This window comes from Triplophysa rosa, linkage group LG7 (genome assembly GCF_024868665.1).
Source record: "Triplophysa rosa linkage group LG7, Trosa_1v2, whole genome shotgun sequence".
In the NCBI taxonomy this organism is placed as follows: domain Eukaryota; kingdom Metazoa; phylum Chordata; class Actinopteri; order Cypriniformes; family Nemacheilidae; genus Triplophysa; species Triplophysa rosa.
Window position 1 is genome coordinate 4,479,205 of NC_079896.1, and position 26,860 is coordinate 4,506,064.

Genomic DNA, 26,860 nt, shown 5'->3' on the forward strand with positions numbered 1-26,860 from the left:
CAAACGTCTGGGGTCTGAGGAGACAAGTTGCTCAAGTTTAGGAATAGGAATGTTGTCCCATTCTTGTCTAATACAGGCTTCTAGTTGCTCGACTGTCTTAGGTCTTCTTTGTCGCACCTTCCTCTTTATGATGCGCCAAATGTTTTCTATGGGTGAAAGATCTGGACTGCAGGCTGGCCATTTCAGTACCCGGATCCTTCTTCTACGCAGCCATGATGTTGTAATTGATGCAGTATGTGGTCTGGCATTGTCATGTTGGAAAATGCAAGGTCTTCCCTGAAAGAGACGACGTCTGGATGGGAGCATATGTTGTTCTAGAACTTGGATATACCTTTCAGCATTGATGGTGCCTTTCCAGATGTGTAAGCTGCCCATGCCACACGCACTCATGCAACCCCATACCATCAGAGATGCAGGCTTCTGAACAGAGCGCTGATAACAACTTGGGTTGTCCTTGTCCTCTTTAGTCCGGATGACATGGCGTCCCAGTTTTCCAAAAAGAACTTCAAATTTTGATTCGTCTGACCACAGAACAGTTTTCCACTTTGCCACAGTCCATTTTAAATGAGCCTTGGCCCAGAGAAAACGCCTGCGCTTCTGGATCATGTTTAGATATGGCTTCTTTTTTGACCTATAGAGTTTTAGCCGGCAACGGCGAATGGCACGGTGGATTGTGTTCACCGACAATGTTTTCTGGAAGTATTCCTGAGCCCATGTTGTGATTTCCATTACAGTAGCATTCCTGTATGTGATGCAGTGCCGTCTAAGGGCCCGAAGATCACGGGCATCCAGTATGGTTTTCCGGCCTTGACCCTTACGCACAGAGATTGTTCCAGATTCTCTGAATCTTTGGATGATATTATGCACTGTAGATGATGATAACTTCAAACTCTTTGCAATTTTTCTCTGAGAAACTCCTTTCTGATATTGCTCCACTATTTTTCGCCGCAGCATTGGGGGAATTGGTGATCCTCTGCCCATCTTGACTTCTGAGAGACACTGCCACTCTGAGAGGCTCTTTTTATACCCAATCATGTTGCCAATTGACCTAATAAGTTGCAAATTGGTCCTCCAGCTGTTCCTTATATGTACATTTAACTTTTCCGGCCTCTTATTGCTACCTGTCCCAACTTTTTTGGAATGTGTAGCTCTCATGAAATCCAAAATGAGCCAATATTTGGCATGACATTTCAAAATGTCTCACTTTCAACATTTGATATGTTATCTATATTCTATTGTGAATAAAATATAAGTTTATGAGATTCGTAAATTATTGCATTCCTTTTTTATTCACAATTTGTACAGTGTCCCAACTTTTTTGGAATCGGGTTTGTATTTAATATTTAATTTATAAAAATAATTTATAATTGAGCTGTCCGGGACAATTAATTTGACATCGACACACATAAAGATAAGATAATGTAACCTGCAATTTTATGTTATGCGATAGAGAAATGCTTATGGATTGCAATATTCTCACAAATAAAAATATTTAAAATATATAGAAGATATTAAAAAGGAAACAAAAAATAGTTAATAAAAACAGAATACAGCATGAAACTGCAGAATACTTCTGGAAATTTATGCTACATCACATTATTAAACTTCTACAATATCAAAGGGTCACGATTACATAAATGCTATTCTGTCCGACTCTGGAAATGGTGCCAAAATCCTAACCTTTACCATAAAAGAGCGACGTCAATCCTGCCAAGCACCTCACATAAAACCGAGCCGGAGACTCAATAAAACACATCTACCCTTGAGTGAAGGACAGCTATGTGTAAAAACAAACTAAAGATCAATCCAGCTATAGTATTCCCACAGGAAAGGTGAAAAGCTACGTGTAATGTTTCACCTTTACAAAACGGCCCTAAACTTTCAGCCATCGTGAGGAGCATTCTGGCATGGGCCCTCCTCTCTCTCTCTTCCATGTTTCCCATGAGAATGATTTCAGCCGGGGCAAAAAGTCACTTGGTTTGACCCCTATCCCCAAGAGCGCAGCCTCGCCACAAACGGAACCAAAATAAGAATTATGTAAAAAATAAACAAGTGGGTAAGAGGCATAGTGCATTAGAAAGTCTCATGAAAAGAAGACTAGCATCAATGTGAAATAATCCTTCGAAAAGCATTTAATTGCATCGAAAAATGAAGGTGAGGATTTACTGCCACTTGGAATTGCATTTGCGCCATTACTGGATCAGAATGCCATCTTCAAATATGTACAATTACATCATATGTTATTGTTAAGGATTGATGATAAACTTGCTGTCACACATTTTGGGAAAATTGTTAACCTTTGAACGTTAAAAGCACATCACTCGTCTTCAAAGCTATTTCAGCAATACTTTGATATTAACAGTAGTGGCCAAAAGTGTTGTCCTGGTGCCATATTTGCACAAAATTTGCTTTAAAGTCCATCAGATTTGATTAAACCATCAAAATATGATGTGCATGGTATGGAGAACACTAAACTTGATTATGGTGTTTATTTAACACAATTATGTAGTTAAAAAAGGCAAATTACAGTCTATCAGGGATTATGGGTTTTATATTTATATCCAGAAAAAAGCATATATTAAATAGAATTGTATTATTTATTTATATCTGATATTAATATTGTTTATCTTTTGATGAGGGGATCAACATTCCATTCAATTTGAGTGATAGTAAAATGAATTGAATTGTGTTGGAAAAAACATTTACCTGGATCTTGACTCAATAAAACGTTTAAAGCATAGGCGAAAAGCATCTGGTGTGCCATGGCAATTCTATGCGGTTGCTAGAGTGGTCAGGATGGTTGCTATGTCATTCCTAAGTGGTTTGCTAGGCTGTTTTTAGTGGTTTCCAAGCCAAAAAACTTGGAAACTTATCCCAAGTAAGAGTAATAACACGAAATATTTTATCTCACCATTAATACTTTAAAAAGCATTTTCTGTGTCTTGCTTTAAAACAGCAAGGAGTACAGAGAAAACAACTGAGGCCAGAGGAGTGAGGAAAAGCTTCAGAAGAGATGAGAGACAGAACGTGTGTTAATAGACCTCCCTCGGCCCCTCCACCCCCCACACCCCCAAACGTTCCCTCGCTCCCAGATAAGAAGGCAGAACTCTCTCACTCCGGTCATTTCACTTACCGCTCCGGGATAGGAAGAGACGTCCTCCTGCTCTGTTTACTTTTCTCTCGTGTTAAGAGCCTGCAGATTGGGGGACTTATTGAGACGGGCCGTCTCTGTTTCTCCTCCTATTCTTTCATTCCTCTCTTATCTATCTGCGAGAGTGCGGCGTGGTTACTTAAGGTTCAGCTGTGCTTCTTGGTTTTTAAAACAGCTCAGGGGAGTGTGCAGAAGAAGCAAGAGTTTGTTGTGGACTGCCAGAACTTCCGAATCAGATTCAATTCAGTGAAGAACGCAACCTGTGAAGGAAGAGGAAATAATGTTTATCCAACGTCACCATGTGTTTTACCATTAAAAGAGCTTGAATTTCGCATTACTGCAGGTGTTTTTTGTTTCAAATCGGTGCACTTTGTTCCGACGGTCATGAGGCTCGCCAGAAGTGGCTGGCACTTGGCGCTGCTGCTGGCGACCGCCGGGCTGGTGACTTCCGGAAACGGTGGCGGTCAGAGGCGCGGAGGTAGCGAGAGGCGGAGAAAGCTTCATCGCGTGCAGAACGGCCAATGCAGCTACACCTTCATCCTGCCGGAGATGGAGGGCTGTCAGGGCGGAGGGGACCACATCGCCGGGAGCAACGTGGTGCAGAGGGACGCCCCGCCGGGCGAGAGCGAGTGGTCTGCTCAGAAGCTGCAGCATCTGGAGATGGCCATGGAAAATAACACGCAGTGGCTGCAGAAGGTGAGAATGACATCATAATGGGATACAGGTAATGCTTAACATCCATCTGCTTTGAAGTAAGAGGGAATGTAATGACGTGTTAAGCATGCACATGAACACCAACACAATGTTAAAATCAAACTCTGGGTTATCTTTAAGCCTTGACGTTAAAAGTTGGGCCCATTTTAAATAAACAATCACAGCGGTAGCTAAATGACACGGTCATAATGAAGTGTTAATTGTTAATGTTGGATGATTTGTACACATTTTGTGTGTGACTGAATAAAGCTTGCCAAGAAGTACTCAGACAGTTTTCCTAGGGGAAAAAAGCACTATAGGTAAATATACTTTAAGTGCGCTACTTTTACATGCTAATTTTGTACTTCTCAAGAAACTTAAGATCCAAGTGTTCTCAACTGTGCTGAGATACCATGACCAGAATACAAAAAACTATATATTTGGTATAAAATGAATGTTTGACAATAGAGCACTTCGTTATGGAAGTGTATTTAAAGTGATAGTTCACCCAAAAATGACAATTCTGTCATCGTTTACTCACCCTCTTATCATTTCAGACCTGTATAACTTTCTTTCTTCTGCAGAACACAAAAGAAGATAATTTGAAGAAAGTTGGCAACAGAACAGCGCCGGCACCCATTCACTTCTATTGTATAGACACAAAACCAATGCAAGTGAATGGGTGCCAGTTAACAACATTCTTCAAAATATCTACTTTTGTGTTCTGCGGAAGAAAGATTGTCAAACAGGTTTAAACGAAGGGTGAGTACGATGCCAGAATGTTCATTTTTGGGTGAACTAGCACTTTAAATAAAGTGTATTTAGTGCCCTTTACATGGGTGGTAAGGCATCTGATGCATGAACTACATTTCCCATCATTCTCTGGGGCAGCACAAAAATGCTATGGGATAGTGAACAGATTACACACCCAATGCACATGATTTGCTTTTCATTTTCTTGCACTACAATTACAACTTACAGATGAGGAAAACAATGAAGTCGTCCGTCCTCATATGCTTAAATATGTGCTACCATACAGTTATACAGACATAGTGTACCGGTAAAAGGCAGAGAAAGAAGCAAAGGAGAGGGACATATGTTTTATTGTTTAAACTGCATCTTTTGCATCTCTGTCTTTGTTTGAAACATAAAATTGCAGGTAACTTTATGTATTGTGTTATAAATGGGTTGAAGTCAAAAGACATTAAACTGACATTTCCCACAAAATCGTACCTGACAGATGAAATTATAAATCAATATAAGCTTACCGTTGTGAATCGAGGTATGGAGACACCACACAATATCTCAGTATCAGATTTTTGTTTACTTTTATCCAAAAATAAGTCACGGATTGCAGCTTTAAAAAGACAGCGCTCATAATTGATGAGTGAATTTTCACCGTTCTACATTCAATTCTTACCCACAATAGACTTAATACTGAATTGCTTCCAAAAATTCAACCTGTTGAATGGAAAATTTCCAAGAAATCAGCTTTTTGTTCAATACAAAAGTATCAAATAATTACAGAGATTGCGCCAACTTTTAAACATCAAAGTGAGCCTGTAAGAGCTTTTTAGATAGGAAAAAAGAGATTCGGCAGTAACTCAAAACTGCACTGGAACAGAAGCCAAGTGCAGCATTTGATCTACACAAACGACTGCCGAGCATTGCATTACTCCATTCAAATGAAGAATGCACATCTTGATTGACACTTCAAGGGAATTTTTCTTTGCGACGTTAATTGAGCTAATGAATTGATGAAGTGCTGTGATGTAGAGAAACTTTGCCATGTGTGCGCATGTTCTGCGTCTCTGTGTGTTCAGCTCACCACCCAAGTTGACAATCAATACGGCACAAAGGGGTTCGACTTGCACCTCCACAGGAAAGAGACTCGACCCTTGACTCGGTTAAAGAGGAGGTCAGATTGTGATAAGAGTCAGTTTAATTGTAAACACTTGTTGCTCTCGTTGCATTCGAGCCAGGAAAGGTATTGATATGTGCAAATATAAATTGCACAAAACCAAACCAAATTTGCTTTCTGAGTTGACCATTCCCATACAGTAGAAGCCAAAAGTGTGAGATCACATTAATTAACAATATTGAATTTTATTATTAAAACCTGTTAAAATGTTAAAGGAATAGATCAGCCAAAAATAACAATTTATTCATCATTTACTCACCCTCGTGTCATTCCAAACCTGTGTGACTTTCTTTCTCCTGCAGAACACAAAAGAAGATATTTTAAACAACGTTGGTAATCAAACAACATTGACAGCAAAAAACTGAGACATTTCTCAAAATATCTTCTTTTGTGTTTCACATAACAAAGAGTCATTTTGAACAACATGAGTGTGAAAAAATGATGACACCATTTTTATTTTTCTGTAAACTACCCCTTTAACATTCACACGAGAGTGATGTAAACTGACAACGTTGAGTGGAATTGTTGGTATTCAGTAAGCTCATGAAAGGCATTTGAGGGTCTGGTGCATGTGCTGTTTCGGCTGTATAATTGGCTGGAGTGTTTATGGAGGAGGAGTGTTTGGTTTACTGGTAAATGACTGTAACTAAACGGACACGCTCTCTTACTCTGCTCCCGCAGCTCACCCTTTACCTGATAACTGCATTCACAAGCACTGAGAGGCACCGACTCCATTAACAAGCGAGGGGGGTGGAGTGTAGATGTATGTGGAGTACATGAGGAGTCATTTGAAGTCTTTGCTTATTTTTTGTCTAATGGCCGTGAACCAAAGATCCCTTTGGAAAAGTTCTTCAAAGGCCAGGGGATTAGCGATTGTATGTTCCATTAAGAATGGCTTGAGATATGGCAAAGCCCCAGACCCCTTTGAGCAGGACCATTTTACTGGATGCAAAAAAAAAAAAAAAAACTATAAAGAGTCATCGCTACCTTACACGCTAATGCTCTGAACAAAATAGGAAATGAGGAAAAGAAGCAAATGTTAATATGCAAAGTTGAGGGAAAAAACATTCACCAATTTCCAAAACTCTCAACACTAGTTATGTTTCTATTGAACTATTACTTTCACATTTTTTAGGGATCGTTCTTTAAATTGTAGATGCGTGGTAAGCACGCTCAAATAGAGAGCGGCGCACTCTTTTTTCAAAGGCGCATTGGCGGTGCAGCGAGTTGAAAATATTCAACTTTTCTGAATGCCGCAAGCGCACCGCAGGTCATGTGACAAGAACCAACCAATCAGTTTCACTTTTTGGGAGAACAAAGAAAAGCTCAGCGAAGATGGAGTAATGCTGCATTCAAAACACTTCGGATTTAGGATATTTCCCACCTTAACCCCAAAATAATTTTGGGAACGGCGCTAATATTAATTAATATCGCTGCTGTTCTTCTAAAATCTTGGATGTCCAAATTCACAGTTTTTCAGGAAATGGAATAAACGCTGTACTTTGCGCTGTGTTGTCAAAGTTGACAAGCACTTTTTGATCATTTTTATTGGTTAGATATTTGCAAATCCCAGTGACAAACATAAAGGGTGACTAATAATAGTGATTTATGGTAAATAATAAAAATAACAAAATAAGAGGTTTCAGAAGTATAGTAGTGTTGTGTATGTGTTTTAATGCTACTAAATCATGACTAATATTAATGTTTTAATGTTACTAAATCCAGACGTTACTTTCGGGTTTATGGTGGGAAATAAAGCAAATCCGAGGCGTATAAAATTTCTATTTTAAACACGAAATGTTAACGGCCCCTTAGACATGCTAGAATGTTGTGGGTGGTTTCTAGGGCAGTGTAGGTAGGGTGATCTGGATGGTTGCTAGGGTGAACTGGATGGTTGCTAGGCGGGTGTCTTAAAATAAACCACCCCCAAATCCGAGTTATATTCTGGTCCCTAGGGTTTGGTTTTATGGGAAGATTTTGGGATTTTTGTTCAGCTCACCACAAAAAAAATGTTAAAGCAATGCAGCACATCTCTCATGATGTGAGATATCATTCATGTCAGCAGCACAAACAGTGCAGGATGAGTTATGCGCTGAAGTTTAATTCTTAGGGTCTGGAGTTTAAAGAAAATAGTGCATTAAAGCAAACAACAATAATACCCATGCTTGCCTCATCTACAATAATTATTGGCAAAACACAAAGATGCAAACGGTCAGCAAATCTCACAATTGAAACAAGACCAGCAATTTCATAACAGCTGCACATTCATCATTCTGCAATCATTGCTCATATTGACGCTGGGCAAACAACGTTTTTACAGCAGAACAAACTCTAAAACATCTTGAGCGAAGGTAACTCAATTATCAGACCGTCAAACAGACACTTTGAGATGAAAGATGGAGAGAAAATAAAGAACGTCTCAGCGTGTGATTGGTTTTAATATGTGCTGTTCCCGCTAATGCAACACCACATTAACAGGCCCCTTGCGTATCTTTTAATAGTTTCTTCCTTCTGCCTATTATGCATTTCATTCCTCTTTGGAGAATTGACAGAGACCGAAGGATCACTTGAGGAGAGAGTTGGAAAAAACGTTAAGCCTGTTTACAACGTCCCAGCTCTGTCTTTAAAGACCCTGTAAACTGTACGGCTTCTCTGGGAGTCGACCGCAAGCCGGACCATTGATTGCTCTCGCTATCAACATGCCGAATCTGAGGCGTGCACATCAAACGCTCACTCAGCACAGCCCCGCCACATGTTCCTGTGAAAAATGTTCTCTGTGCTCAAAATAAAAGTCATAGCCTTGTGGGAAACATACAAATATGTTGGGGAACCCTGAGAACGAGAGAGACTTTTTGTCCGAATCTGTTTCTAGATGTTAGAAAATCTGATTATGTTGATGAAACTTGTTGTAAACACGGCGGTTATGACGCAACTTTTGGTCCAGCCAGAATTTGACATCAGTTTCGATTAGTTGGATGTTTACTTCATTTTGCTGTAAAAGTCTATTAGAAGTTTTTAAAACATCAAGAGAGATTTATTAAAGACCGCATAAAATTGCTAGAGGAGAATGGTTTTATATCATTCATCTGCCATTTTCTCATAATTTATGATGTTCCTCAACACCGCAGAAGGGAAAAAATCAAAGTTTGTCATTTTTTGGTCATTTTGGAGCTTGACAGCCCCAGTCCCCATTCGCTTGCATTACATAGAATTAAGTGGCCAAACTAATCTTAAAGTGGTCATGAAATTAAAAATGATAATTCTAATTGTTTTACGCAGTGGTGAAGTATTTATCATAAATTAAAGACAATCGATACTTCCGTTTAATTCCGACTTAAATGCTGTAATCTGTAACGTTTTTTTGTTTAAAAACCAACTTAAAAAAAGTTCACAATTGCATCTTTTGTTGTTGTTGAACTGTAAATGCTTTGGATCTCTGCAGACGTCCAGCACCGTGTTGAGATTACAAGTACAGACGACAATACGCACAACAGGAGCGATGGATGAAGTGTTTGTGCTGGTCTCTCATACGTACGTTTCGAGCATCTCCTGTGGCTTTATTTGTGTGTGCTCATCTTTGTGCGTGTATATTTAGTTTGGCTCTGATCACAGGAGGCTTCGGGTTGTTAAACAAACATCTCGCCCGTGTTTATCATTCTTGAGGAAGTGTCTTCGAGTTTAGGGAAGAACTGGACGTGGTCATGGTTGAGCATCAGTCAACATTAGGAGATCTCCACTGGAGCCAGAACTCCTACAAAGCGACAACACAACCTCACTGATAGCGATGAACTTTACAGTTCGTTCAGCACCGTCGCTGTCACGACTACTTTGCTGAACAAACCCAGCTGTCGAAGCAATAATACAAATGAGCTGCTATGCTTCCACTATATAGTAAACCTGACGTTGTTGAGATTCTCTGTAATAAAAAATAACCAAATACATGTTGACTAAAACATTCAGAGTCATGTATGGCAGAGACTTGCCTGTATTTAGGTGGCTGCTGGGGAGATCCGAGTCATTTTTCCTCAATTTCCTGCTCTGGGTGTTTGGTAAATAATTGTTTACAGGTCTGAGTCAAAGGAGCCCACCCAAGTCTCAGAATAGGTCTGGGCTCCATCCTTTCATTTTATTCCTAAATTAAACAAATGAAATAAAACATTTAGTCGTCTAGAAAATGAATAGCACCACTTTCCTCAACACGGCATACAGATTTGTATAACACATTCACAGCAACCTGCTAGATCTTTATTTTTAGTTGTGTACATGATTATCGGGGCCAGAAGAATTCCTGATAACCATATAGACCATTTCGGACGATGTAAACAAGGCTGGTGCAGAAGAACTTTCTGTTTCAGTTTTTTAATACTGCACAAAACTTAAACAGAATACAACCAGAACTTGTAGAACTAATTCAAAATGTTAAACTAATATCACTAAGATTTAATTATACATGTGAGATTTTAAAAAAGATAAACCAGACATGCTGCTACATTTTGGTCTATATCTATTGAAATAAACAAAATAACTATAATTTTATTGTTTATTGTATTTTTGGCCAATAAATCATTAAAAGTGTAGGAAGGAAGAAAGAGTTTGTGACCATTGACGTTTGTGGTTTGTTTAAAAAGGTTTCGTTCAAAAGGTTTCTTGATGGAAGTAAAAAAACACAATTCTATGCAAATATTCAGAATCAGAATAATAAAAATTGCATGTAAACGTGAGTGATGTCATGCTCATCATATCATGTAAACACTGTCCTCACAAGTCCTTACTCTGGAAATAATCACATTATTGGTGCACATGTAAACATTGATGTACAATTCAACAGTATGCCTGTGAACTCAACAAACAACATGACACATGAAATAATTTATTTAATCTTTATTTAATTTAGGCAATAGGGGTGTTCGCATTAGATAGATAAAAGATGTTAAAAAATATAGGGCCTGCACTGTTTCCCGAATCCCAACCCACCCGCCTTACGGTACAGACCCTACTTCTAACTCTTAGTGAGACCATGAGGTGAACTGAAGACCACCTGCCCGCCAACAGGGCATTTTCTAGAATCAAGACTTTATCTAAGAATACTCAACTAGAGCAGGTAGTCAACAGTTCTGCTCAGAGCGCTGCACCAAAGTTAGGAAACAAATTAATCTAATGGCGAACACCGGATCAGGTGACACATGTAAATCGATATTTGCTCTGAAAATATTATCCGAGCTGAAAATATATTTACTTAATTTAGGCACAAGTGTTCGCCATTAGATACTTTATAATGATGTTTAAAAAATCTAGAGCCTGCACTGTTTCCCAACCCTACCACCTTACAGTGCAGACCCTAATCTAACTCTAGTGATACCACTATTCTAAAATCAAGACTATCGCCGCCTCCGAAATCGCCTACTTCCATACTATATAGTAGGCGAAAATGAGTAATGAATAGTATGTCCGAAACCACAGTATGCAAAAAATAGTAAACGAGAAATACCCGGATGGTCTACTACTTCTGCCGAGATTCGCGAGTGTGGATCGGATGGACACTTATCTATCCCATGATGCCACAGGAGCTGAGCAACGGTCAAATTTAAAAAGTAAATCAAATAAATATAGCGGAAAACTTTAAGGCGGACGTCCGTTTTTAATGCGAGTGCCAATAAATGAATTTCTCGTGACTAAATTATGTTTTCATCAACGCTCATGTGTAGGTTGTTGTTCATACATCATAGGTCAAAGATCATACGGGTCACATGACCACAAAACATGGCCTACGCAGTATACTATATAGACTCATACTATATAGAACGTACTGTTTTAACGGCCGATATGTAGGTACTTATTCAAATTCAGTGCGTACTGTCACAGTATGCGATTTCGAACGCAGCATATAGGCCTATTATATCTACACTATAGACTACTAGAGCAGGTAGTCAACAGTTCCGCCCAGAGCGCTGCACCAGAGTTAGGAAACAAAAGAATCTAATGGCGAACACCAGATCCGGTGACAAATATAAATCAAATGTTATCTTAGAGCCTAATTACACCTGGTCACTTCATGCGTTTTCTCTGATCGGATAGCTATCCGATTGAGAAAGGACCAGGTGTAAATGCCCTCTGAAACGCATTCGAGACGGATTTAAATCCGATCGCTCACACCACTTCATTAGGTGGTCTGGGACGCATTCCAGATCAAGTCTAAATGCATCTGGTTGTTAAAACCACATATATCAGCGCTTAACTCCTCCCAAACGGATGTATGTTGCTCGCAAGTTAGCAGCGCCTGAGGCAAATAAACCAATAAAACAGCCGGGGAATGGATGGAGCAGCTGCGAAACTCTGACACTCATTGCAGAAACGCGCTGGGGCTGTTTACATGTGTGGTCATAGACGCGGATAGGGTGAGAGCGGTGAGCGGTGTTGCCAACTACTTGAGACAGGGTTATCTGCAGGCCTACATCTAAAGCCACTTTTTCACTGTGGTGTTTTTGTATCGAAGATTTTAAATATGAAACCAAGAATCTGCAGTTGATTTATAAAGATACTAGTGCCCATTTTAAAATTGGCCTCGACGCGAATTTAATGTGTGAGTTCTCCGTGATCACCGGGCTGTTAGCGCCGCCAAGAACAGCTTGATGGCAGCAAATACACCTCAAATTGGCCGCTGCCTCCAATATCACTTAAGTGGTAATAGGATTATTAGCCTAGTTTTGGTTACATTTCATAATGGGCAATCCTTGGTCTGATGAATCTATTAGTTTCGAGACGAATCATTTTGACTGAGGTCAGTCAGAGTTTCATAACTATACACAGCCTGGCTGTATGTGTTTATTAGTTAAACGTAGTCTTGGAGTACTGCCTGTGTACTTTTGACTGAATTGTTTTTCCCTATTGTGCAAAGTACTTCTTATACTTTACAATAAAATGTGTTTTGTATTTGATTAAAAATGAAAATAATCACATTACCTTAACTATTTAAAATGAAAACGAAAAGAAGCAGGTGTTAATGTCATATTGTGTTTTATTGTAAATGTAAAATGAAGGTACAGGGGATGCACATATTGGATTTGAACTATTCAGAAATAACTGATATTTAAGGAACAGCTGATAAGTGTCACAATCAAATGTGAATTACAAATATTATTTAAAGGGTACAATGTCTCTACAATAATAACACTTACAACTGCACTAACGTTTTAGAAGTTCAAAATAATTTACTTTCCTTGGTGTCATGATAGAATAACAACATGTCATACTGTAAAAGGCATTTCTACCGTTTTAGTACAATTATGATATAGTATATGTAAACAAAAACATGCAGAAAAAGACTGAAATACTCATAAAACATAATGACAGCTGCTTCTAGATGAGTAAGAGCTATTTACTTAGGCCTTCCTTCTGTAATTTATTATTAAGCAATTTAGCAAAAACACAGACTTGTCTGATAAAATTATATTTCGTTTTTAAGGGCTTATGATCATAAATTCACAATTTGAAACCTAAAGGGCTCGGCATAGTCCAGGCGAATTGCGCTTTCGTTCTGCGTTTGGGGGTAAAACGAAGCTCGAAAACATTGAGAGACAGTATAGTGTTTTCCAACAATCCAACACCCATTTGTTTCTGGAGGCGGGGTTTACATGACGTATGCAAATAAAATGACGCGTTATTTCCCACAGACCAGGCGGCGCTACATAACACACCCACCTATTACGTAATGGCCATGGACCAATGATGGCTCGAGGGTGTTTACCGGCCAACACGAACTTTCCCGGAGAGTTCTGTTTGGTTTGCTGCGGCGAACTAGTGAAACGAATTGTCATTTGGACCAGATTTTGTTCGAAATCAGGTCACAGACGGTCGTTTTTCGATTTCGAATGTAGTATGCTGAGCCCTTAAGCCTGCACGAAAAGTCGCTAAATGTCGCCAGGTGACGTCACGCGCTAATTTGCATATCAGTGACGTCATCACGTAGTATCTGATAAACTAAGCGCTTCAGGTCTGTTTCATTTCTCTACTCTCTGAGCTGTCGAATACAGTATTATATTAAAACAATACACCCAAATGCACAATAAATAGTTTCTTAATGACTTATTTTTCTGTTGGCAGAAAACAAAAACTGTGTAATAGTGAGTGAACTCGACCACTTAAAACTACACACCAGCAGTCACTTTCGTTGAACAGCTAAAATCCGTCTGTGTTCATGTTTATGCGTCCATACAGTCATTTTAAATCATAAATGATCAAACAAGGTCAATAAGTGATTAGTTCTTGTTTGTACATGCGTATCTCATTCTCACGTCAGTGCGGTCTAAACTGAATGTGCTGCTTTACGGGGAGTAAAAGTTAAGCAGAATGTTTCGCCAAGTCGCCAAGGCTTATTCAGAAAGTAGCTAGATTTGTCGCTAGTCGCTTTTTGAAAAATAAGTCGCTAAGGGGTCTGAAAAGTCGCCAAATCTAGCGACAAAGTCGCCAAGTTGGCAACGCTGAGATCTCGTCATCCTGGAGAACGCGACTTGTGGTTTTTCTGCAAAGGCATGATGCCACGAGAGCACAAGCGCTTTGGAAGAGAGAACGTTACAATACGAGTTTTTCATGCATTTTTAGACACGACTGCATTTGCAGAGGTAAATAAAGCAAAACAACAGTCCCTGTCATTTCATTTCGGCGGAAATAAAGAGTTAACATTTGCATTTTGCGCGCGAATAAAAGATCGGATTCATGTCCGTTCAGCTGAGACGCAGTTATGTGGCTAAGTGTAAATGCATTGGTTTTAATAAATCTGATAGCTATCTGATCAGAGAAAACGCATGAAGTGACCAGGTGTAAATAGGCTCTAAGTCGCATTCAAATCGCGTTTCATTTAAGATATTGTAAGTGAGTGACCTGTTTTCTCATTTTCATTTAGAAATCACGTTATCGTTTTAAATCTTATTCGTATCTTGGTTCTTTACATATCTGACATTATCTCAAGAGAAAAATAAACAAAGAATGAATACAGAAAAATATTTAAAGCTCACGGCTAATATCTAACGCAAGTATTCGTCCTATGATTTACCATACTGTTTTTCACCCGCGTTCCAGTCTGGGGTGTTCATGCCATCCTGGTCCTTGCCTTAAAATGACCAATTGCAGTGAAAGCTTCGCTTTTCATAGACTGACAACAACACTGTGTGTTTCCTACAAATGTCCCAGAACAAACAACTGATCTGACATCGTAATATTAAAGCCACCGCGCCCTGTTAGTTTAGGATGCCAAATAACTTACTCTATTAAATAAATGAGAAATTATCATATTTAAACGTGAAAACAGTCTCAACGTCCTTTCAACGCAAACATTCAACAATAAAGTACTATCTATTTAAAGTCATGAATTCGAATCGCGAGCGGTGACTTTTTTAAACTGGTAACGTAACGTTACGCTTAATGGTAAGACCAGTGACGTTAGCGGCCTTTGCTATGTTTCAACCGTCACTTGAAACGGGCCTCACAACACGTAACGTTGCGCACACACCAGGTTTGGCTGAGGCAAACGTTTAATCAAAATTATATTTAAAAGACCCTTAAAGTCCTATTAATTTATACAAGAACTAGTTAGATCTGTGCGTCACCTTTTCGGTTTTTGCCAACGAAAATTTCCACACAGATCCAGCAGCCGAAGCGGTCGACGTTTCCTTACTGACTGAATCAAGTGAGTCAATGATTCAGATGCAGTTTGAACGAATCGTTTGAATGAAAGACTCATTAATTAAAAAGACCTGGCTACACCTATTATCCGTTTTAGTGTATATTTTATCATGTTTTATCAATATTTAATGTCTCTGTCTTACTTCTACTGAATACTGTTTTTATTCCCAGTGAATAGTATTAAAATTTACCCAGGGTATGTAAAACGCTGCAATGTGATATAGTGCAAACAACAATAAAAGACTAGCGACAAAAGCATAAGGAAAACAAAAGGAACAATAAAATACGTTTTTATTTAAAATTTTAAATAAATCAAATGTAATACAAACATTATTTTTCATTTTATTATCAACAAACTGAGACATGACATGTTTCTATTAACATGTATGGAATTGAAAACACAAATGTTCTCAGCTGGCTCTAAGAATTTTATTTGTCCTTGTTTAAATGTACTATGGTTTTTCTTGCACCTTTGCAGTGTCTCTTAACTCAAATAATCTTCTCAATCTTTAGAATTTATTCATTCTTTGACCTAATCTTTTGTGAGTCATCTATATTGATCACTTTTACCTTTTACTGTTTCAACATTATACTGAAATTATTTTCTCTGTGTGCTTGATAAATGCCATTGCATTGATTCTGCTACATGTGAATATTGACATTAATATTATTCACTGTTGTTTGTTTCCCACTGGCATGTAACGTCATAATCATTCTGCGATTTAATTTTGGGGTCTAATCAGGCTTGTAATCTGGAGTTTGTCTCAGTAATGCTCAGAGACCTGAGGCCAGCGTAGGTTTGAGTAAGCATGGGCTGTATTTAGAGAGCTTTAAAGACCTACTTTTGCCTACTGGCTGGAGCCAAAAGTGTCCTGAGTCAGCGTCTCATTCTGTATCTGGTGAATGCATCTAGAGCTAACATCACACTACAGTTTAAACATATAATTGTATGCGTCTTTGTATTCTCTCAGTCTTTAACATTGCTGTTGGGTGACTTTGTGTCATTCCTGAGGTTTGTTTCTGTTCAAATTCAGCAGACATATAGACTAGAATGGACATGCAGAAATGTTGATTTAATGCAAAACTAGAGTGGTCTTGTAATTATTTTATATTTTAACCTGTTTAAAAAGGGTGAAACTGTCTGACACCTGGGCTTGAAGTAAAAGAATACCTGGAACTGCACAAGAAACTGATTCCAGACCAGTGGCTCCTTGGTCTTCATGTTTGTGTTCTTGAGATAAGAGATGAACGATTAGTCTTGAGGTTTACTGTTTGTTCTCCTGAGACACAGCGGTTGTTCTTGCTTCGATCAAAGGCATTTTTGTAGGTAAACTCACACTTACTGGAAGCAGTAATTTACCCTCACGATCACGCGCATTAGATGTGTCTTTTAAACCGCAGTAGCTGTCTCCCTCAATTTCCTCCAAGAAAAGTAATACAGGATTTTAATAAGAATGGCGAGAGCAGAGGATAATAAATGTGCATCCTGTGCTAAGGGCAAACATTAAGAAGGAAATAGATGTTTTTAACCTGCCCCAGTGTTCACTTGAAAGCCCATTAGTGTTGCAACCCAGAACAAAACACACAAGTACTGAGCCATCTGTTGTGCTAAGTTACAGTCCGAGACCTCTTATGGTTTTTCTCTGTGATGTGAAGGACTTTCGCATAAAGTTACAGTGCAGCTTCTGCCAGAATTTCCAACAGCACATTTCACAACTGCAATAAACCGTTATACGGAATAAAATTAATGCTTTTACAAGAGAAGGTGCCGATGGGAACCCTGGTTACAATACTTTTGTCGATTACACCAGAGATGCTAGACGTTTCTATGCCTGAACATCAATAAACATAAGCAAATGTATAAAGGAGACATAAAGACACACATTTTATGGTCATCTTTTTTTACATAGCCTTTAGCCATGAAAATAAATTGCCATTTGCTACCGCTAGTCAGAAGCTAACCGGTTCTCTCTGTCTATTTTACGAAGTGTTCATTTCATATGAATTTGCATGTTGTGGACAGTATATACAGTAATGCATAATTGTTAGAAAAAAGCAAGCATGAAGGTCCACCCCTAAACTGTGAATGGGGCGAAAGCAGATCGTACAAAAACACAAAAATTATACAAATTTATATGAATTAATAGCCACTAATTTACCGAAACATACAGAAAAATTGTTACGAATTGTCTTGAGATTGTGTTGGAAGTGCAGGTGACACAAAAGGTTCTGCACAATTTAAAATAAAAATATTTGGTCCCGAAAGAACCATTTAATCATTTTTTCTGTTCCTTTTATAGGCTAATGACATTTTTTTCACAACAAAAAAAATTGTGAAACAGAAGATTCTACAGATGATTAAGTTTCCTTTTGTAACCACACAACTGGTTCTTCTATGGAATTGTCTGGCACCTTTATTTTTGAGATTGTGTAGGGTAGTTGGGTGGGACATTCCCATTAAAGAGGCTTGTGTCATGATTGGTGGGTGGTGAGAGACACGGAGACAGAGGACCCAGGTGCAGACAGTGGGTAAGGGGTTAACACAAACTTTAATAAATAAAAAGCAACAAAACAAAGACCCACGTGGGGGTAAAGTAACAAACATAGAAACAGGAACAAGACTAACTAAACTAACAGGACTAGACTAAAACACATCACAACTACAAAATAAACTAAACTAACTCAAAGACAGGAACTCACCACATTACACAAACACGATACAGTACAATGAACCAGCAGGAGACAGAAGACACAAGGGCATTATAAAGGGGATAAATCAAGAGGGGACAGGTGCAGGACATGAACTAATTAACAAACAATAACGAGGAGACGAAAGGGCTGCCAAAACTGACTCTCTCCACATAAAACAAGAGGTTCTATCATGGTTCTGCCACTAGGTCAAGAAAAGCAAGACAAGGTGGGACAGAACCATGACAGCTTGACTGGACAAAATGAGCATGTGCGGTGCGAGTCAGATATTTTTAGTACTTTATCCCATGGGAGACTATAAAATGTGTATCTGCAAAAAGTGAACTATAAAGTGAACAAAAGCATACAGATGGCCTCTGTATGGTCCAAGTTATTACACATAGGACCAAAACATACAAAAAAGCTTTATCAAAAAGTTTGCTGCAAGTCTCTATCTGTCTCTGAAAGTGTTACAAACCAGAAAACCGATTCTTCATTCTTTAATCTTAACCTTGTACAACAAAAGAAAAAAAATGGTAAGTGCCTCATATATTACCCAATCAGCCTCCTGTCATCTAGGGTGGATTGTCCGCAGCCCTGAGCGTTAACCCACAGTTTGTTTGTTTATGTTAGCTCAGAGAGAGAGAGAGAGAGAGAGAGAGAGAGAGAGAGAGAGAGAGAGGAATCACGGCTCTTTCTGCACAGCTGCAAGCCCCATCCGCCACAGGTCAACAGCCTCTCTCTGATTGGCTGCAGCTCGATCTGAATTGCAAAGAAAACACGGTTGTCCTCCAGAGAAACAGTGACTTTTGATAATCATAATTGATCTTAAAGTCTAGCTCAATCAGATATAGTCTTAACCCTTCCACCTCTACATAATTATCATCCAAGATTAAAAACTAACAACACATAATCGTTCGATTAACTCGTTCGACTTTTTTCATTTAAAGGTGTCATGAATTAAGACATCAATTTTAACCCAAGCTTTTGTTATATAAGAGGTTATCGTATTCTAGCGAACATCCTGTAAGTGTCAGAACTGAAAACGCCCTTGTTACTGAAATAACTGTTATTGACACCATTCCCAGGTCCTGGAATGTGACGTCATAGATAGGTTGAACATCACCTCCACAGAAGAATATCAACAACTACTTCTCTAGCCCAGCCCACTGGTTCGCGCATGACAATACTGAAGTATCACAAGTTGCTCGGAACCAGATATAGAGCGAGCAAGCAATAAAAATACCTTTAAAGATCGCAAAATATTGTGCAGTCAGTACCTGGTTGTGGAAGAACACAGTCGCTGCGTAACCTTCCTTCGGATTACGATTTTAGTAATGCGTGGTTGAAGTTTATTTTTAAAGACGTTCCAGCTCACGTGGGTAAAACATTGAGCATTTGTTCGCTTCATTTCACCACGGATTCCTTTGTGAACAAGGCCCAGGTCGACGTTGGATTTGTGGGGAGACTAAAATTAAAAAGCAGTGCTGTGCCGTCAATATTGGATCCGACAGGAATGGCGCAGCAATTTTATGTGAGTACAACATATTTGTACTATGCGTCACTATTGCTTTGTTAGAGATCGCTTGATATGTCCTGATAAAGTGTAACCTAACGTTATGTGTCTAACCAAATTCACAGAATGCTCCAACCAAGTTTACTACGCAAACTGCTATCCAATCATAGCAGTGGGCGTTTACTTCCAAGTCTTCAATGCGGCACGCCCATTAAAACCGAGTGTTTGTCGAGCCGGCCTCAAAACCCGGGTAGAAAATAACCTATTACTTATTCATTTTGATGTTTTTGAATGTAAAAACAACGCAAGCATCCATGAGTAGACCTCATACAACAGTATAAAAAAGGCCAGTTCAACGAAAGATCTTTTGACTGTTGCATAATTACTTATTTCAACGTGCATGTCTTGTGTTTAAATTGAGGGTCCTTAAAAAAGTCAGGTTTTAAACAAACAGATTTATTTGTTCGGCCGAACATCCACATTTCACTCACTCACTGAACGGAACACCCCTTAAGCCATCAAAACAAACGGCGATCTCATTGATTTTAACTAACTAAACAGGGTCAAATAACATTACAACAAATAAGAACAAGCACATCGATTGACAATACACCCTGCCCTTCACAATAACAGAAACAATTGCAGAACAGTTGTTATAAACATTAACTAATATCAACAATTAACATTGAACTGAGACTGCAGGGCATCATGGGAAGTACAAAGCAACAAAAAAACGGCTTAAAAAGGTTGTGAACGTAATGCATTAGGGAAGCGTCTGTCGAATGCATAAATGTAATGTTTCTTGAACCGGACTATTTTACTATACACTACACATTCACACATGAAAAAGGTATTTTCTGAAAGACACAAGCTGAAGCTGCCAGTCTGAACGAATTATGAGACCACACTGTTTATGGTTGATATATGCAGTTGATCTTTTCTGATTACATTACCAGACTTGATACAATAAAGAGTAAAATACGACATGATATCTAATATTCCCCAGGATACTCTTTTATTCCAGAAAGTATGATGGATTGTGCTCTTCTCCAAACAGCTACTTGGCGGGTCAGATCTGGTCTATCAGATCAACTTTGACAGACAAATCGTATATTTTTATTCTATCTATCTTTTAGCGTAGCTCTGGATTTCATATTTGTGTTCTATGAGCTTTATAGCCTTATCACCCAATCTCTGAGAACACTGAAGGTAGGATATGGGTCTCTAAGTCAACCTATATTGTTGGAAACAGACGCTTCTTGTTGCAAATTTGTGTAAAACAGATGAATTTTAACTTTGCGTCGACCGTCAATCCAACAGTTAATCTCAATATGTGATGCAAAGCTTATAAAATGGAGTAAAATAACTCATTCATTTAACTTAAAATGCATCAGCGGAAGCATTTGGGTATTTAAATTTCTAAAAGCGGCTTATTGAAAATTGCCTTCACCCAAACTTGGCAAATTGTGCTGGAAACATATTACTGACTTTTGCATCTAGTGAACGAGGGTTCGGACATAAATTGTGTGTAGAATACTCAACTCAAACTCTTTTCGCTACAAAAAAAAAACACTGCAAGGTCATGCGATTACAGAAATCAAATAAACATTTACACCGTTTCTCAAGAAAACGGATGCTTTTTATAGGACACCGTTCGGTGGGGCAAGTTGTCACATCACAATACAGAGAACACATGCAATACCTTCGATCTGAGGATAGAGTTCACCCCTTCAATAACAAAATATAATGAGTAATTCTGCCTTAATGTATCCCTGTTTGTTTTTTGAGTAATGTTTATTTTTATTTACCCATCCACTGCATGGTACAGCCCTGTGACAACTAGCCCCGGTCATTTATATATTTGGAATGATGCTCGTAAATACCTGTATGTGCTGTCTTCAGTTGCTCTGATGAAAGGCTGGCGTGCTGTAACCATATTGACAGAATAAACACAATCAGGTCATAAACTGCTTATTTTCTGAACAGTTCATAAACAAATTCAGCATTTTATTTAGCCGGACAGGTAATCTGTGCAAAGCTATCTGTTCAATGCATTTTGTGTCTGCATGTTCACCGTCTTAATAAAATATTTGACAGAGACAGGCATTTGAGAAATGTATCTGTTTTAGTCTAAAAGAAGGTGAAAGGTTAGGCAAAAACAGGCAGGTGGAAGAATTATTAAGAAGGTATTTTGAAAAGAAAGAGAGCAAGCGCAAATTCAACCGCACAGATTTCGTCCATCTGCTTCTGATTTAAAAGCGAGATGTTGGAGATGATTGTTGCTGGAATTATTCCCCGCGGGTCAGCCCCGGTTCTGCTCGATCTGGCCCTGTACATGGCACACTTTAGTACAGTTGGTCCAAGTATTAACACAAACCTTCAGCTCCAGGAAGTTGTGAGATGAAAGCGGTTCTGCTAAGTTTAGCTCAAATCTAGTGATGTTAGTCACGTTATTTGTTGACCGAAATTCTGTCTTACCACACAGTGTCAGGTCAAGGCACGAAAGGTTGAGTTTCTCAAGTCATGTTTTGGAGCTGTGGGGTATGCAGAGGTCTAAAAGCGGAAAGATAACAAGAGGAAGCATACGGGGGTCTGTGTAAATATTTGAGGCGCACTTCTTACACCTACAGAATTATGAAATGAAATCCTTAAAAGGGCGTTCAATATGCCACATTCCCAAGTTTTTTATTTTTTTTATTTTGTTTGTATCAGAAATAGTTTTTAGAGTTATTCCCAATAAAAAGCAGCAGGGTTTGTTTGGAAACATTAAACAGCACCTTATAAACATTGGTTAAAAATATTTATGGAATAAATGCTTTTAGAATGAAAAAATATTAGGGCAGAACAAAGGCAATAAACATACTTTTTTAATAGGATGTTGTAAAATTGAGCATGTTAGAGCAACAACAAATGTGGAGGCTTGGCCAATTTAATGGTTCAAACTTTGTAAATATAGACTTCTTTCTGTATTTCGTATAAAACAACTGTAGAAGACAGTAGATAAGGTTTGGAATAGCATAAGCAGCAGTATACTAGTACACAGTATGCACTGTATACAGTATACTTCTATTTTTTTGTGCAATATGGAGCAATAAATTTGTAGTATGGCACTGCCGCGCATGATCTCATCGCATTGCATTTTTAATAGAGCAAGTGAATATTAAAAACATTCATTTTAAACCTCTTTTTATGTCAATTAATTTAATTTTGGCAGTTTGGTCAAACGATTTCTTTGGAGCCTACTACCATACTATTTCTGCACTTTATAGTGTGTACACTGTACACATTTTCTCAATGTATGCAAAACCCAGATGATCCAAAATGATTGAAATGACACCACTTACTGAATTAAACATGCACGTATAGGTCATGTGACAATGCAGCACATTAATATCTAAAACAGTTTTCACTGCAAACCTCACATACTAAAATTACAGTACATATTAAAAAGTGTTTATTCTCATGCATTTGCATACATACTGCTAAAATAAGCATCCAGTATATATGTGAAGTGCTTGAATGAGGGTTTTTCTGCCTTCCGAAATAGATAGAAAGTTTACATATTTCTTATAGGGCTGGAAAATCCTTCTCATATGGACCACACAGATATTATGAAAAAACTTGCAGAAGAACACTTGACAGTGCATTCCTCACACAAGCCTGACATGTTTCCATATAGCACGTTCCATGTAATATCCTGCTAAAACGCAAACAAAGATCGCTATCGCTTTTATTACTATTATTATATATCATAAAAATAATCAAGATACATATTCCTGCTCACCCTCAGAAAGAAAAATAATTTCTCCTGAAAGGTCATCTTCCCTGTCGGAGGTAATTAAACATGATTTATTGTAAAATCTGGTACGATGACCCCTTTGAAATATTACAGCGAATGGTATGTGCTAAACCTAAGGGCGTATACTGCCCTTCCTTTCTGATATTCGAAAGCTGCCAAAATAAATACAGCAAAGGACAGTAAAAACAATAATTGAGTTCAAACGTGGAAATGATATCGCAAGAACACGTTTACATCTTTACGTCTTGTATATGTTAAATTAAATATGACAACCCAACCCAATAAACTTTCTCTTCTCAATACAATTAAACTCATTTTAACGTGGAAACATTTTACCTTTCAACTACTGTTTGGGAATTGAACAATTTTCTACACTCTGCACTTACGGATATGAACTATGGAAAAACGTTACGGTCCATTAGTTTCAAGCCAAACATTTTTCTTAGCATATTTTCCTCTGTGTTTAAGCAAAATTGTAGGAAACCTCTTCTTTATTATGCTTAATAATCCTCATTAGGAAATTAATATCTTAGCTATGGGAAACCTTTTCAATAATACGCTACATTCCAAGACTCCGCCGTAAACAAATCATACAGCCACATCCTTGCTTATTGTGCGTCTAGAAAATCCCTTGACTTCTAAAAAAGACAGTAGATAGAAATTAAAGTTACGCTGGTACAATATAAGAAGCAGGAAGATGTTGTTTTGTTGGTCGGCAAGTTCTGGTGGTGTGTGGCGATGTCGAATGAGTTACCCGAAGGCCACAGACACACAGTGTCAGAATTAGAGAGGATTTAGTCAACATGAAGATGTAGAAGATTGTAAATACATGAAAAAACTGAATTTGTACGGAGCCTGAGTTTCACAAAGAACTACGCTTTGAACTTTCTTGTTTCCAGTGTTGGGTAAGTTACTCTGAAAAAGTAATGAATTATTAGTTACTAATTACATATTCAATAGTGTAATTAAATTACTTTACAAGTTACTCTCTCCAAAAAGTATTTAATGACTTATTACTAATTACTTTCTATATCCTTCATCAACCTTGATTAGAATTGATTCAAGGATAGACATGAAACGGCTCTTTTAATTCATTAAAATAATTAATAAATAACTTCGCAAATTATTCTTATTAACTGACCAAAGTATACAAATGTGAGAAGGATACATTAAAGCATACATTTTAAAGTTAGACTTATCATTTTTATGTCATTTCCACTATTGAATATATTACACAGTATTTAGTTCAATTACATCAGAAGTAACTGTAATTAAATTACAGAAAAAACAAGAGTAATCCCTTACTTTACTTTTTCTAAGGAAAAGTAATTCAATTGCAGTAGCTAATTACTTAGTAACTAGTTACACCCAACACTGCTTGTTTCATAGAAAACCCATTGAAGAACCTGAAGGATTGTGAACTACACTATAAACAAACATCGATTGAAATTATGCTTAAAACTAAAAGTCATTTTTTAAAACATAAACTGTTTATGTGGTGGACCCTATAGTGCTTTGTTAAATGATTGCTGACAGAAAGGTTGTAGGTTCCACCACACCGAGGTTTAGACTATCGCTTTGTGCCCTTGAGCGAGGCATTTAACCCCAGGTTAATCCTGAGGCGCATTAATAAGTCTGTAAATCTCTTCGGGAAACAATGTCAGCAGTAAAGAGTGCTAAAAGAAAGAATGATTTATTTTCATTGGAAGAGGCTACCGCTAAACTGACACTCACTGGTATTTATGGTGAACGTTTTTAAGCACAAGACATAAACCACACAAGAATTATGTAATCCGTCTCTCAATGCGACGGCCTGAATCCAGAACTTCGGCATGCGTGTTTTCAATAAGGTCCTGTAAACATTGTGGTGGCTGTGAATGGTGATGTCATTAATTCTGAGTATGACTCAACGGCTGCTCAGCAGAAAGATACGTTCTGAATCACTTTACCTTTGAGCTGCTAGTATCTCTCATTGTGTAAGGAGACAGGCCATGAAGCTTTAATCACAATGAAATGAAACATCTGGTATCGGTTAATGTTTATGACGTTGACCCGACTGAATCCAGATCAGTGTTCCCAAGCTGGACTCGTCTTGTGATTTTAATCCAGGCCAGGAAGCTCGGGTCAATTAATCGGTCAGGGACAAAGTCTTCTGGGAGCGAACGACAACAGTAAAAATCCCAATTTTTGGGTTTGCTGTTTGCGTGAATTAACTGTTTTCATCTGACCATCATTTGTGTTAATTGTGAGCAGAACCTTGTGTGTCGGTGCATCAAAACAGACTTTGGAGGTCTTGATATTAAAAAGTCACCACTGCATAATTTGCACAGACAGTTTCTACTGTACATCAAAAAAGTGATCTAAATATAAATCCTGACCACATCAAGAGCATGGCCGTCCGATGGGGTCTAACATGTTTATTTATATTCTGATAAAATTGTCCGTCATTACTCTGTTTCTCAGCATCTATGTGATCCTGCTGATGGCATGTTTATTTTCACATCTTTTGGGACTGTGGAGTCACTCAACAGTACCTTAGGCTGGCACCGCATGATGTCCCCGAAGAATCAAAAGCCCGCTGAAACAAAACTGCGTATGATAAACTTTCTGGTTCCTACCCACAGTTATTGAAGCATGCTGGGGGCTTTAATCAGCCTCTGCCAATGAAAACAAAGATTTAGTTCAGGTTGTCAGAGCAGAAAAACAGTACAACCAAAGCAATACGTTAGTGATGGTAATGAAAAGAAAATAGTAGTTTAATTACATGAAATTCCTGCCTCTGGTTGTAAGCGAGAGCTTGTTTGTTGTCAAGTTCACTACGCTTCTGCTTGTATGAAGGTCTAGCATGCATTTTTCATTTCATATTCCTTTTATCAACAGTTGGAAAACTACGTTCAGCAGAATGTAAAGACTGGCATGGTGCATATCCAAGCGGATGCGGTTCATAACCAGACGGCCACTATGTTGGAGATCGGCACTAATCTGCTGACACAGACCGCTGAGCAGACCAGGAAACTCAATGTAGTGGAGACTAAAGTACAGTAATGATGTTAAACTTGAAGAGAAATACACAGGAATATTTGACCAGTGTACAGAATGCAACCGATTCATCAAACCAAGTGCTATATTTAAATGATCATTCAGACATGATGAAGACCACTTTGCAAACGTGAACAACGCTGGTCCGGAAGAACTTCCTGTTTCAGTTTTTTAACACTGCACAACTGTTTGAACAAAATACAACCAAAAGAACATTCATAACCGAAACAAAAAGTTAAGCGAATATGTTTATGTGTGTAAGATTTAAAAAATAAAAATAGAAAAAATAAACCAGATGTGCTGCTGGACCAGTGTTTACATCTTGCAAAGTGGTCTACACATGTACTGTACTTAAAGAAATAGTTCACCTTCAAA

At 38.2% G+C, this 26,860-nt stretch overlaps 1 protein-coding gene across 2 annotated transcripts in view; it reads left to right on the top strand.

Moving 5' to 3' along the window:
• Positions 1-3,142: 3,142 nt before the first annotated feature.
• The window catches only part of angpt4 (angiopoietin 4), a 36,076-nt gene continuing 12,358 nt past the window's right edge, over positions 3,143-26,860 (top strand). The window contains exons 1-2 of one of the 2 annotated variants that reach the window (XM_057338138.1): positions 3,143-3,847; positions 26,327-26,482. In XM_057338138.1, the coding sequence (XP_057194121.1) occupies positions 3,536-3,847; positions 26,327-26,482 (468 nt within the window). In that variant the 5' untranslated portion in view covers positions 3,143-3,535. The remainder of the gene's footprint in view (positions 3,848-26,326; positions 26,483-26,860) is intronic. The other variant, XM_057338139.1, reaches the window with a different exon arrangement.